This window comes from Hyla sarda, chromosome 1 (assembly GCF_029499605.1).
Source record: "Hyla sarda isolate aHylSar1 chromosome 1, aHylSar1.hap1, whole genome shotgun sequence".
Taxonomy (NCBI): Eukaryota; Metazoa; Chordata; class Amphibia; order Anura; family Hylidae; genus Hyla; species Hyla sarda.
In genome coordinates this window covers 215,989,483-216,004,912 of record NC_079189.1, presented here as the reverse complement: position 1 = coordinate 216,004,912, position 15,430 = coordinate 215,989,483, and the positions used below count along the sequence as shown (strand labels likewise).

Genomic DNA, 15,430 nt, shown 5'->3' with positions numbered 1-15,430 from the left:
TAGAAAAACCAAAACAGAATATATATAATTCACTTCTTTATTAAATACATTAAAATCCAGGTACACCAATTACCTGAAGAACCCCATGATTACATGTTGTAGGAGCTTGGCACGCTCTTACTTATAGTAACATGGTAACTAGTTGGAATTGATAGGAAATTGCCAACTTCACTGCCCAATTGTGAACTTCACGTCCACACATAAAAAAAAAAAACAGAAAAACTGCTGCAAGGTGCACCACCGCCATTGCACCACCAGATCTTAATGGACCATATTAACCTTTAATGGGATCCTTCTGGTTTTCATTTATTTGGAGGATTTTGAGCTGAGAAAAAATTACTGCTCAAGTGTTACCATTTTGACAGAATCTGCGCATTGAGCTCCCAGAAAAGAAGTCTAATTCAGATGTAAACCTAGCCTAATTTCTCTCAGTCCACTGGGACCACGTGGAAAGGTGAGCTTTTGTGATCTTTCTACTTGGTGTGGAGCTGTGTGGTGGCCATTGTTACTGCAGTGCAGTGTCTGTATGGTGGTATGGCCCAGAACCAGTAGTGTTAGGGTTACTCCTCCTGTGGACGGTGGTGCTTACCTCCCAGCTCTAGGCCTATTAGGTTAGTAACACACTTGAATCAGGTGGCTGTGAAGTTGAAAAGTGGGCTTATACAATTTTATCAAAATGTATACTAACAACCTCATGTTAGTTTTATAAAGTTTGCTGAGAAGCAATAGATCAATGTATAACACATGGATGTACGACCATGTCTGTTTTTCTAAATTTGTGGTACAGACCTGAAGAGCAAATAAAAATCCTAAATCCTAAAAGCCTAAAATAGGAAGTACACACCTATGGAAAATTAATAATCTCTGAAAATGAAAAAATCCATCCACTTCAAATGTTTTTCCATCTACCTAATATTCTATATTCCCAAATATTGGCAGAAAAGTAGTACATTCAAGTATCTCCTTGCTCTTCTTTTCTGCTGGACTGGGAAGGCTCTGTTCCTCCACGGGGGGGGATTGATAAAAAATAATTAATAAATGTTACTTATTTATCATTTTACTTTTATGCAGGTGGTTCCATGTAGAGACAAACTATGACCACTGGACCACTCCACCTCCCTCTGATGACCGAAGGTATACTCTCTGCTTATATTGCCTGTAAGGCTAAGTTCACAGGCCGTTGTGCTTCGACCTATTTGGGGTTCATTCAGCTCTTTCTTTTTTGCACCAAACAGACCCTAAATTGGTCAAAGCACAACTGACATTGCCAGGTCCTGATGGATCCCATTGACTTGAATGGGTCCGTTGGGTGTTAGAGAAGTTGATTGGAGAAAATAAGATCAAACGCGCAGTATTTTTTTCTCCGACGGACAGAGCAATAAAGCTCCCTTTTTCAGAGAACAATGACCATGTGAATGAGGCATAACATAAATTCTTAAATGACTTGCTGAAGCAATGTGCAGTCATGAAGCCTAAGCTTAAACGGAGACTTTTTGTAGCGCTACTGACTGGTATTATGCAGTGACAGCTGTATTCCATGACCACCAGTTTACTTACAACTCATTGCATATCTGTGGACTGCGGCTGCAGCTCATTAGTTAAAATCAATCAGTAGTGCTATACAAAGTAGTCATGTAGCCCTGGTCTTAAAAGGTGACAATGAATTAAAGGGGTACTCCGGTGCTCCAGCGTTCTGAACATTTTGTTGAGAATGCTCAGAGCCGGAGGCCGTGATCGTGATGACTAGCAGCGGAGATGTCTAGCAGCAGAGTACCCCTTTAAGTTATGTACTATTGTCAGACTCCTACAACCCTAAGGCTATGTTTACACCTCTTGGAATTCTGCATGGAAATTCCTCTGCAGCAGAGTCCTGTTGAATTTAACAGGATTCTACTCCGCTGTGCCAGATGTTTCCGGAATGGAAATTCCAAATTTCGTGTCCACAGAAAGAATGAAACTGCTCATTCTTTCTGCAGACTCTGCTTGGAATGCATTCCTGTGCGGTCATAGTGCCAGCATATTGTGCCTGTGCCCCCAGTCTTCAGAATGTTCGCACAGTGATTGTCCATGCGGACATTCCGTAGTGTGAACAGGGCCCTACAGATGAGAACAGTATTTTCTAATTAATAAATTTGGAGACAGTAGTATTAGTGCTAATTGTCATATACAATGGCTAAAATATCTATCCATGTTGCTTTGTGATTAACGTTTAACAAAATTTATTATAAAAAATATATAATTTTTATATTTAAATGTCCCCTTTCTACATTTTTATTATTGTCGGCTACATTTTTAGTTCCCTGCCCGCCCACATAAAGTGATCCCTGTTAAAAATTCATAAAAATGTTGTTATAAAAATATAAATGTTGTTAAATACAATTTTTTCCATCCCTACCGTATTTATTTATTTATTTTTTTAATGGTACTTTACGAATTTTTTGTAAATAAGGTATCTCCATCCCTTTTTTGGATCGCTAAAGACCAAAAAAAAGAATAAAAACAGCATTTTTCTTGACGTCTCTTTTACTCCCATGGACTTTTATGGGAGAAAAACGCCACGATTTCAGGGGGAAAAAAAACGCCATAGGATCAACATGCTGCAACTTTGCAACTTAAAAAAAATGCCAAACTGAAAAATGCAAAGTGGATATGGCACTTTGCAATTTTCTATTGTCTTGCAGCTAACATCTGGCCGCAGGATTTTTTCACAGAAAAAACGCAGTGGGGCCGTTTTGGCTGTTTTTTTGCGGGCAAAATGCCCCCCCCCCCCAAAAAAAAACCCAAGTGGAAACTTAGCCTAAGAGGGATCTTTTATCAATATTTTCAGTCTAATGTAGACAAATAGGGATTTTAATCAGAGGGACTTAAAGTGGAAAACTTTTTTATTTTATTTATTTATTTATTTTTTAAATCAACTGTTGCCAGAAAGTTGAACAAATTTGTAATTTACTTCTATTAAAAAAATCTTAATCCTTCCAATACATTTTCTGGGCTGTATACTACAGAGGAAATGCTTTTCTTTTTGGATATTTCTGATGTCACGACCACTGTGGTCTCTGCTGACCTCTGCTGTCCAATTTAGCAACTGTCCACAGCAGCATATGTTTGCTATGGGGATTTTCTCCTGCTCTGGACAGTTCCAAAAATGGACAGCAGAGGTCAGCAGAGAGCACTGTGGTCGTGACATCAGAGAAATCCAAAAAGAAAAGCATGTCTTCTGTAGTATATAGCCCCTAAAAAGTACTGGAAGGATTAAGATTTTTTAATAGAAGTAATTTACAAATCTGTTTAACTTTCTAGCACCAGTTGATTTAAAAAAAAAAATAAAGTTTTCCATAGGAGTACCCCTTTAAGCCTGAAAACATGCTATTATTGTGCAAGAGTACTGAAAGATGCAATCCTGCAGGTATTTTTACAAAGTAATTCTTGTCATGATGCATCCCCCCCAATAAGCTGGTCTTTAAGGAGGTGTCTTAAGTTTCTACTATCCTTTCTTCCTATTTTAGTAATAATTGTTTATCCCTTTTGTATGTTTTGCAGGACTCCAGCTATTAAAGCTTTAAATGCTACTGGGCAGGCAAACATTAACACAGACACTTTATACAAGGTGGGAGTCGTGATCAATTTTTATGCTACTTTTATTTATTATTGTAAATCACATTTATAGCATTGGGTCCCGACAAATTGTCAGCCATACATTTAATCTGTATTCTTACAACTGTCTGAAATAAAAGTAAGTATATTACAGTGGCCTTAACCTGTTGGGGACGAAGGGCGTACCCACTCCCTTTCTACAATGCGGGGCCAATAGCACACGGCACTGATCGTGGTGCCACGCGCTATAAACACTTTAGACGTGGCGTTCAAAGTTGATCGCCGCATCTAAAGTGAAAGTAAACTAATGCCGGTTAGCTCAGGAGGCTGTTAGGGACCGCCGAGGCGAAATCATAGCGTCCCGAATAGCTGTAAGACACGAGTAGGGTCTCCCTACCTGCCTCCTGGTGTCCAATCGCCGAATGACTGCGATGAGAAACCATTGATCAATGTAAAAGATCAGTGTGTGCAGTGTTTAAGCCCCCTATGGCCTATAACATTGAAAAAAAAGTTAATAAAGATCATTTAACCCCTTCCCTAATAATAAAAGTTTGAATCACCCCCTTTTCCCATAAAAAAAAACAGTGCAAATAAAAATAAACATGTGGTATCGCCACGTGCGGAAATGTCCGAATTATAAAAATATATTGGTAATTAAACCGCACGTTCAATGGCGTACGCGCAAAAAAAATTCCAAAGTCCAAGATAGCGTATTTTTGGTCACTTTTTATATCATGAAAAAATGAATAAAAAGCGATCAAAAAGTTCGATCAATACAAATATGGTACCGCTAAAAACTTCAGATCAAAGTGCAAAAAATTAGCCCTCATACCGCCCCATATGCGGAAAAAAAAGTTATAGGGGTCAGAAGAGGACAATTTTAAACGTATACATTTTCCTGCATGTAGTTATGATTTTTTTTCCAGAAGTACGACAAAATCAAACCTATATAAGTAGGGTATCATTTTAATCGTATGGACCTACAGAATAAAGATAAGGTGTGATTTTTATTGAAAAATGTACTGCATAGAAACGGAAGCCCCCAAAAGTTACAAAATGGCATTTTTTCTTCAATTTTGTCGCACACAAATTTTTTTCCATTTCGCTGTGGATTTTTGGGTAAAATGACTGTCATTACAAAGTAGAATTGGTGGTGCAAAAACATAAGCCATCATATGGATTTTTAGGTGCTAAATTGAGAGGGTTATGATTTTTAAAAACGAAAGTGCAAAAACTGGAAAACCCCTCCGTCCCCAAGGGGTTAAAGAGGTAATCCAAGATTAGAAAAACATAGCTGCTTTCATCCAAATACCCCACCACCCCTGTCCTCAGGTTGCATGTAGTATTAAAGGGGTACTAGACATCGGTAGGACCCCCGCAATCAGACATCTTATGTCCTACCCTTTGGATAGGGAATAAGATGTCTAGGGGTGGTGTACCCCTTTAAAGCTCAGTTCCATAAAATTCAGTGGAATTGAGATGCAATATCACATGCAAACAGCAGACAAGAGTGGCACAGGTACTGAAAGAAGTGAGCTATGCCTTAAAGGGGTTTGGCCAACACCAGACAATTGGGCATATGGGCATAGGCTTGGATGAAAATGAAAAATTAATAATACTCGCGTGCTCCAATGTATCTATCCTAGTCCTGGTTGTGCAGTGCTTACTGCTTTCATTTCAACAAGCAGGAAGGGTCTTTTTAGCAAATGACTGGCCGTACTGGTGTACCAGTGACCAGTGACCTTCTTACATGCTGATAGGAAAACAAGAAGCACTGCTCAGCCAGGTCTGGGAACTATCGGATCGATATGGTGAGGGATCAGAACAGGTGAATCTCATGACCACAGTAACTTGAAAATATTTAACAAAAAGTTTTTCTTTTAATATAAATGTAACAAAATACAGCATCCTTACCTTGCTGAGCCCAACACCGCTGCTCCGGTTATTATTTACTCAGATGATGCATTCACCTGGCCGAATAATGACTGTTGGGGCCACTTTTTGGCTGCAGTGTGTCTGGATCATCTAGGTAAGTAAACTGGGGCATAAGAGTGGACTGGAGCAGTGGCACTTAGCTCATCAAGGTGAGTATGCTGTATTTTATTTTCTTGGAAACCAACTGGTGATTGGCTCTGTAGACCCCCCCCCCCCCCCTCCCCCCTGCTCCAAAGTGTCTCCCAAAAAAAAAAACATCTAGGGTAGAATGCAGCATTCCTAAATTTTGCTCTGGGTGCAAAATCATGAAAAACTCCATCTAACAAGCAGGCACAAGGTTTTCTTATATGTAAGGTTTCTGAATTCCTAGGGTTAAAGGGGGTCTGTTATTGTTAAAAAAATTTTTTTTATATATCATTGGGGATGTGAAGAAAAGGGAACAGCTATGCCTACCTACCCCGGTCCCCTGCAGGTCCTGCAGCAGTTCCCGTTTAGCTCCTTCTGGTCCGCTCATGCTTCTTCCTTCTGCCTGTTTCGAGACGGGAGGTTGTGACAGGACTTGCCTGGTCAGCCAATCATTGGCAGAAGTGATATCTCCTCTCAGCCACTGATTGGCTGGCTGAGCAGGAAGGCCCTGCTTCTGCATTTCCTTTTGAAAGGACAGGGAACCTGTCACACTAAAAAAGCAGTTCAATCTTAAGGCATCATGTTTCAGATCAAAAGGAGCTGAGCAGATTGATATATAGTTTGGTAGGAAATGTTCCATTATAACTTGCTATTTATGTAAATCTATGCTCATTCTGGGCTGAGTAGTCATGTGGACAGTCCTATTCAGTGATTAATAGCTCTCTATATATTGTTATACACAAAGAGCTGCCAATCACTGATTAGAACCACCTATATGACTGCTTAGACTAGAAGATTTACATGACTAAAGTTATCAGCTTAACTCCTCCTGCTCTATAACATGATGCCTGCAGATTGGACTGTTATCAATCTGAAAGGCTCCCTTTGAAGGGGTAGTCCACCCCTAGACATGTTATCCCCTATCCATAACATGTCTGATCGTGGGGGGCTTCCATAATCGTGACCTCCCGCCATGCCCCCTCCATTCATGTCTATGTTAGAGGGCGTGACAGCTGGTACACAGACCCCCGTGATGTCTTGTCCTTTGGATAGGGGCAAACATGTCTAGGGGCAGAGTACCCCTTTAAGGACACTGGAATACCTCTTTACCTTCAGTCCTACCTTCATTTGTATAGATTAGATTTATACAGCTATTAATTCAATTATCTAATTTGTTTGCATTTCCACAACACACAGGTCCTGTCGGTGAAGCCTGTGATGAATTCGTATGTATTTCAATACTTTTAGAAACTACCATAATCATTGTTATATTTATCAATTGTTATAAACTTTTTACATAGCACCATCTTCCATCATTTTTGGCATCAAGTAAGCCAACAAATAGTTGGTTTAAACTTAGATTAGACAATCTAGTCACGCACCTGATTTATCAAAAAGCCTGAGAAACTGTGATAAATTGGGCGCTATCCTTACTGTTTTAGTAAATATGAGCCTTTAAAAAGACTATACTGGGGGATGTTCCTAGATTGGGTTCTGTAGAGAATGATCACAGTTATTACAAGCAATTTTCAATTTTCTATTTTTTCCCATTGAGGTCTATTAGGAAAAGCTTCAGCAAAAGTGTAATAATTATGACATGGTATGGTATAAAAAAATGGCAGGTCTGCTTTTGAAGGAGGAGATGGCACAAATATATATTTCTTATCATTGCATGATTTCTGGAGAAAAAATGAAATGACTAAATGAAATAACTAGTGCCCAACATAAACTTTTTTGTTAAAGGGGTTGTGCGCTGCCCTAATTTTTGGAGCTCCGCTCATAGTGTCCGGAAGTTCATTACTCCGAACGCTGTGTGCGGACTTCCGTGTTTGCGGCCGCCGGGCGTGCCGTCACGCCTGCCCCCTCGCGACGTGTTGCCCGCCCCCTCGTGATGTCACGCCCGCCCCCTCTACCAAAGTCTATGGGAAGGGGGCGTGACGCCCGGCGGCTGCAAACACGGAAGCCCGCACACAGCGTTCCGAGTAATGAACTTCCGGATGCTGTGAGCGGAGCTCCGAAAGTCAGGGCAGCGCACAACCCCTTTAAGCTTAGTCTCTTGAGTTTCAGTGTATTTAGCCAGTAGTAAATTTCATCTGTATTTAACAATTTTTTTATATGCTTTTGTTGATTTTTAGAATGACTGTGTATACAACAGTAATGAGCGCTGCCACCCCGGAGAAATACACAACTCTGATTAGAAATGAAAATTAAGTACGTTTTAAGGATTATTATATAATTTTTACACTGCTCACAGACTATAGGTTCTATTGTCTGTTTTTTATACCAAATCTAGTGTTACTAAACAAGATTGTCTACTAAAGATATCATAAAGCAACCAGTACTTATTGGGACCAGTGCGCGTGTTATTAACCCCTTAACGACATAGGATGTAAATGTACGTCCTGGTGCCCTGTTACTTAACGCAACAGGACATACATTTACATCCTGTACATGACCGCGAGCACCACTTTTCAATTTCCCCACACAAGTAGTATTTTTTTTAATTTCGCCACACATTTTTATGGTGGAGTGGTGTCATTACAAAGGACATTTGGTTGTGCAAAAAACAAGCCCTCATACTAGTCTGTGGATGAAAATATAAAAGAGTTATGATATTTAGAAGGCATGGAGGAAAAAACGAAAATGCAAAAATAAAATTGGCTGTGTCCTTAATGGGGTACTCCGCCCCTAGCATCTTATCCCCTATCCAAAGGATAGGGGATAAGATGTCAGATCGCGGTGGTCCTGCCGCTGGGGACCCACGGGATCTCCGCTGCAGTGCCCCACTATCATTTCTGCACAGGGCAAACTCGCTCTGTGCGTAATGACCGATGATACAGGGGCGGGAGCATCGTGATGTCACGGCTCCGCCCCCTCGTGAGGACACGGCCCACCTCTGCAATACAAGTCTATGGGAGGGGGCTTGGCGGCCATCACGCCCCCTCCCATAGACTTGTATTGAGGGGGCGGGCCGTGACGTCACAAGGGGCCATGACGTTATGATGCTCCAGCCCCTGTATCGCCGGTCATTAAGCACAGAGCGAGTTTGCTCTGTGCAGTAATGATAGCGGGGAACTGCAGCAGAGATCCCAGGGGTCCCCAGCGATCTGACATCTTATTCCCTATCCTTTTGGATAGGGGATAAGATTCTAGGGGCGGAGTACCCCTTTAAGGTTAAAATGGGCTGTGTCCTTAAGGGGTTAAGCATACAGAAACATAATATCATTAATGATTGCTTATATATGGGCTTGTATACATTTTCCTTATATTGTTTTCATAGATAAAAGAAGAACCATCAATTAATATTTCTGAAGATATATAAACTTCCAAAAATGTGAACAAGGGATCTTGAGTACAACAGGTGCTAACATGAATGTATATCCGAATGTTCAATGCATTATGTGTAGCTTAGACTGTGTAGCTGCATTTGTGCCTTAGACATTATATAATCTTTATTCATTTCCAGTCCAGTTTAACCCTTTTATGGCAATTTTGGACCCTAAAAAGAATCTTCACCTTTTTAATAAGACATCAATTTTAGGTCCAGTATTCCTAACATATCATCTACATAGCAATATAAAGTGGGTGTTAAATAACATTTATTGCCACTACTTGGAAGATCTTACTGCACGGCAGGTTATTATTGAATTTAATGTATAAATGGTATATGACTGCATTGTATGTTATCATTTTAGAAAACTGCACTGGTAGAGACCATTCCTTGTGACATAGACACATACAACAATGTGTTCTTTTCATTAAATATATGTTATCAAATCAACACAAACTATTAAAGCAGCATTCCCATCTTAAAAAAGTTTAAGACCTCATCTACAAAAATGTTGGAAGTATAGCAGATCCAAACATGGGCTACTATTACGGTGGAATGTTTCAAATAAGGTACGGTACTGGTAGAAAGTTTTTTTTTTTTTTTTTCTTATAAAAAACTAAATGTGAGAACCAGGGGGCAATCTGAGGTTAGATGGGGAAAGATCAGAAGCCACATGACAAAATATGATTTAACTTAAAGAGTAGTAGATTGAAGTGAAGTGAAAGAAGCATGCCTGGGATAAACGTATATCTATCCTAAGATAAAAAAAAGAAAATAACATAAGAGCAGACTAGATGGGCCAGGTGTTTTTTTTTTCTGCCAACAATCTTCTTCTCTTTTTATGTGTCTTGATAAAAATCTGCACTTGCTTAATGATGGAGGCTGTGTGAGTAAGTGTCCTAACTGTTAAAATATAAAGTTTATGACCCCACATGTGAACAGCAAAATGGTAAAAAAAAATAATAAACGCCAAAGTCACATGATATATCCGAAAACATTTATAAAAAGTGATCAAAAATTCCCATCAAAACAAAAATGGCACCACTAAAAACTACAGATCGCAGTCACAGGAAAATGAGCCCTCATACAACCCTGTATGCGAAAAAATGTAAAAAAAAAATAGTTATAGGTGGTCAGAAAAGGACAATTTTAAGCATACTGATTTTGTAAAAAAAAAAAAAAGTTTGACCTTATTTTAAAGTACAGTAACATCTCCCTTAGCGGACACCTCCCAATAGTGGACAGTTTTTTATTCCCCGCTTACCCCCCTTTATCCCAGTGCCGTTTTATTCCCCCTGTGCCCTGTGCCAAATCATTCCCCCCTCTCCCCTTGGGCAACTTCATTTTTCCCCTTCCCTCCTCCCCCTGTGCAGCGGCTCTCAGCGGGCTTGATATTCTCCTGATGTCCACTGCACTCACTGAGAGGCTGTGAGCAATGGCGGCTGCGGGCACTGACGAATGACACTCCTGATGTCACTAGCTTACAGCTGATTGGACAGCGGGACCCACTTCCTCGCCATCCGATCAGTGCTAATAAATGTGAAATGTGAATTTATTAAAAGAGTTAATAAATGTGAAAAAGGGGGGTGAGTTTGAGTTAATTATTTTAAATAAAATAATGTTAACAAAAATAAACGGGGTATTGCCGCATGCATAAATGTCTGAACTATTAAAATATAACATTAATTAAATTGCACGGTTGATGGCTTACACGTAAACAAATACCAAAGTCCAAAGGTGCGCCTTTTTGATCACTTCATATATTATATATTCAATTTCACCCCACAAATATTTTTTTGGGCTTTTGCCATATATTTTGTTTTAAAATAATTGATGTCAATTTGTGGCGCCTTCATATGGGTCTGTAGGTCGAAAATTTTAGAATGGGGGGAGGAAAAAACAAAAGTGCAAACTGAAAAATGGCCTTGTCGTCAAGGGGTTAAGGAGTTAAATGACTGTATAGATGGTAATGCACTGAATCATGGTGCTACCTTACTGTCTGTTTTAAATGTGAATTGTGCATTCATTATGTGAATTGTAAATTAAAAAGAGATTTTATTGAAATGTACTTATAAAATATATTTTAATACAGATGTGTCTTAGATTAACATTTACAGCTGGCTTATGAAGATCAACCGGAAGAGTATTTTTTTACTTAAAGTGAACATGTTGTAGACCACTAATAAGTGCCTCTCTATAAGGTAGTGACCTAAGACCATACAATGACAAGTTCACTTAAAGGTGTTAAAAAACTGTGATGTTTGAAGATATTTTACTTGGAATGTGTGTGAAAATAAAGATGCTGTAAAGTATTACCCTGTTATGTTTTTTACATTTTAAATTCATTATCATGACATGCAGAGAGATACACATGTCGGATTCCTAAAATCATATATTCAATAGATGTACAAACTACTTTAGTATTACTTTTTATGACTGTACATTTCTGAAACATTGTATATTCTGAAAAAATAACATATACAGTAGAATCTCCCAATAGCGGACACTCACCTTATTCCCCCGTGCCTTGTGCCAAATTATCCCCCCCCCCCCTTACCCCATGTGTCACATTATTTCCCCTTGATCCCCCTGTGCCATATCATTCCCCCTTATTACCCTCTTTGTAAATTCATCACCCCCCCTCTTTATGAAGTGGCACAAGGGGATAGAGGGGGAATGAAATGGCACAGGTGGGGAAGCAATGTCACAGGGGGTGGTAAAGAGCGGTGATGAATTTGCACAGAAAGGTAATAAATGGGTAATGAAATAGCACAGGGGAAGATCAAGAGAAAATGATGTGGCACAGGGGCTAATAAGGGGGGATGATTTGGCACAGAGAGATTAGGGAAGGAGGGCGGTGAATGATGTGGCCAGCAAATGTACAGAAGCAGGAGACCACTGTTTAAACAGTGGTCTTCTGCTTCTGTGCTGGGGCTTCTGCAGGGGGGTGCAGTGGGGGCCTGGGCCTCTTACTGGGGGTATTGGCTGTACCCCCTGATGACGGCCCTGTATACAAGGTAGGGCTCACACATAAGCCTGGTTGTCCCCTATTGGGAGTGTTTTGTCCCCTATTGGGAGTGTTTTGTCCCCTATTGGGAGTGTTTTGTCCCCTATTGGGAGTGTTTTGTCCCCTATTGGGTGTATTTCGTCCCCTATTGGGAGTGTTTTGTCCCCTATTGGGAGTGTTTTGTCCCCTATTGGGAGTGTTTTGTCCCCTATTGGCCCCTATTGGGAGTGTTTTGTCCCCTATTGGCCCCTATTGGAAGTGTTTTGTCCCCTAGTGGGAGTGTTTTGTCCCCTATTAGGTGTGTCCGCATCCGCTATTGGGAGTGTTCCCTCTTTGGGGAGTGTGCAAATACATTAAGTCTTATGGGACTCTGGCGGGGAATTAAAAACTGTCCTCTATTGGGAGGTGTCCACTAAGGGAGATTCCACTGTATTACAGATATAGTGGGTTTTGAAACACAGCTGCAGGGCTTTTTATTATGAAAACAATCCAAGAGCATGGCACTTGGGATATATTCACAAACTGACCAAGGCTATAGCTTAAAACGGTTTTAGGCTATAACACCCTAAAAAAGTCTATTTTACTCAGTTTTACAGTCATAACATTAATTTCTGTGGAATAAACTGCTGTTTTCCGGTTGAATTCAGTAGTTTTCAATTACATCTGTATTTATGAACCTTTAGATATATCAAGCTCTTAACCTTTTGGTATTAATAGCGTCTTAAGTACAGTTACCTGCTTACTCACACGATTTACTTTACATGGATAAACAGATATTAAGACTGTGACCTATTTTGTTTGAGCACCGCATCACCAGACAGGTTTATATGCAGGGTAGAGGTAACTGCTGTAATCTCGTCTTCTTCACCACGGAATACACATTTCTAGCAATTTCAGACAAAAAAAAACTGCAATGGGGTATGTTCACACTGCAGCATTTCCATGAATGGAGATTCCTCAGTGTGAACATAACCTTAAGATTACATTAATAAATAAACTTATAATGCTGAAGAAAACTGGATGGCTGTGCAGACACCTTTGGGTCATACAAATAAAGGAATAAATATGGTATGGTGGATTTGGGCTGAATTATGAAGAACTAAAAGAACAAAAGGGCAGAGCCCTTCATAGAGCAATGATGTTTGGTTGATAACAGAGAGCAAAAACTCCATCACTTATCTTCAGTTATTGTCCAGAATGACTTAGCAACGATATACTGTAAGCATATACAAGACAAGAAGATTCTGGAGAAGATTGTGCGACAATGGTATGTCATTTCAAATATAACACATTTCAGAGCTTAAAGGAGTACTATGGTGCATGTTTTTTTTTTTAATTAACCCCTGTGCCTGGGCTGCAAAACTATACAAAACAAACTTTAACACTCCTGCCTACGTTCCCCCGTTGCTCCGATATCGGTGTCGTTCTCCAGTCCCTGTCTTCTTCCGCTGCGGCCGGTGATATGCTGAGAGCAGCGTGACGAAGACAGGGACCGAAGAACGGGACACCGATATCTGAGCAAGGGGGGGGGGGAACGTAGGCAGGTGAGTTAAAGTTTGTTTTGTATAGTTTTGCAGCCCGAGCACATGGGATAAAAAAAACACAAAAAAACCATAGTACTCCTTTAAAGGGGTACTCCTCCCCTAGACATCTTATCCCCTGTCTTCACGGTTACGGCCAGCTTGTGACATCACTGCCATGTCCCTTCAATGCAAGTCTATGGGAGGGGGCGCGGCTGTGACGTCACGAGCCTCCGGCGCTGCACCCGACAATCTAATCATTGGATAGGGGATAAGATGTCTAGGGGCAGTGTACCCCTTTAAACATACCTATTCATTTAACACAGTGTGGCAGTAAAATTATTTAACCTCATGATGACCTGACATTATGATGGAATGTTTATATTAGCCTATTGTTAGCATTTCAATTATCTCGTAATTTTCATACTATTCTCTTTAACTTGGTGGTCTGCCCGATCCACTGGGTTAGAAAGCCCTCAAAATTGTTCCATAAGGTTTGAAATTAAACTCACTTTTTAGACTTATTTTGAACGGGCTCATAATTCCGATTTTTCTGCATCTCTATGTTTTAAACATTCAGTGGTCGTGAAAGTCACAAGTCAGGCACAATGATTAAAGAAGTGGCAAGACCACAAGAAATATAATTTTTCGACTTCCTGTTCTAAGGGTCCATGCACAAGGTCCAGGTGAGATCCCAAGGACGGTCGGCACCGACTAGTCGACACTAAGACTGTGCTGACTTTGCTGGTCCCCATAGCCGACAATGCATTATGCTCTGTATTCCGCCAAATGAACATGTTCATTCTTATGGCAAATACATTTTATTGGCGGTAAATTCTGTCACTGAAATGCCGTAGTGTGCAATGTGCAGCGATATCCCATTGATAGCAATGTAACTCCAATATAGCACCAGAATTTCCAAGGGGAATTTATATGCTCGAAAATTATGTAGTGTGCATGGACCCTAACTGCTTTATGCTGTATACAAGGTATTGATGAATGTAATGAAAATCAATCAGTGGACTTTATAATTCTGTTTTGAGTTTATAGAATGTTATCATGGTCTCTACAGTTTCCTAGAGGTTCATCCAAATTGAGCTTTATTGGCTCAGTTAGCCTTCACTTTTTCGACATATGTAAACATATATATACAGTACAGACCAAAAGTTTGGACAATCCTTCTCATTCAAAGAATTCACTATGAAAATTGTAGATTCACACTGAAGGCATCAAAACTATGAATTAACACATGTGGAATTATAGACATAACAAAAAAGTGTGAAACAACTGAAAATATGTCATATTCTAGGTTCTTCAAGGTAGCCACCTTTTTGCTTTGATTACTGCTTTGCACACTCTTGGCATTCTCTTGATGAGCTTCAAGAGGTAGTCACCTGAAATGGTCTTCCAACAGTCTTGAAGGAGTTCCCAGAGATGCTTAGCACTTGTTGGCCCTTTTGCCTTCACTGGGTTCAGGTCTGGTGACTGTGTAGGCCAGGTCATCTGGCGCAGCACCCCATCACTCTCCTTCTTGGTCAAATAACCCTTACACAGCCTGGAGGTGTGTTTGGGGTCATTGTCCTGTTGAAAAATAAATGATGGTCCAACTAAACGCAAACCGGATGGAATAGCATGCCGCTGCAAGATGCTGTGGTAGCCATGCTGGTTCAGTATGCCTTCAATTTTGAATAAATCCCCAACAGTGTCACCAGCAAAGCACCCCCACACATCACACCTCCTCCATGCTTAACGGTGTGAACCAGGCATGTAGAGTCCATCCGTTTACCTTTTCTGCGTCGCACAAAGACACGGTGGTTGGAACCAAAGATCTCAAATTTGGACTCATCAGACCAAAGCACAGATTTCCACTGGTCTAATGTCCATTCCTTGTGTTCTTTAGCCCAAACAAGTCTCTTC

General features: G+C 40.3%; 1 protein-coding gene across 2 annotated transcripts in view; it reads left to right on the top strand.

Moving 5' to 3' along the window:
- Positions 1-11,298, top strand: part of LOC130363546 (N-acylethanolamine-hydrolyzing acid amidase-like) — a 32,721-nt gene extending 21,423 nt beyond the window's left edge. Inside the window, exons 7-11 of one of the 2 annotated variants that reach the window (XM_056568718.1) lie at positions 1,072-1,134; positions 3,541-3,607; positions 6,853-6,881; positions 7,791-7,866; positions 8,936-11,298. In XM_056568718.1, the coding sequence (XP_056424693.1) occupies positions 1,072-1,134; positions 3,541-3,607; positions 6,853-6,881; positions 7,791-7,866 (235 nt within the window). In that variant the 3' untranslated portion in view covers positions 8,936-11,298. Of the gene's footprint in view, positions 1-1,071; positions 1,135-3,540; positions 3,608-6,852; positions 6,882-7,790; positions 7,870-8,935 lie in introns of those variants that run through there. The other variant, XM_056568719.1, reaches the window with a different exon arrangement.
- The last annotated feature ends 4,132 nt before the right edge of the window (positions 11,299-15,430 follow it).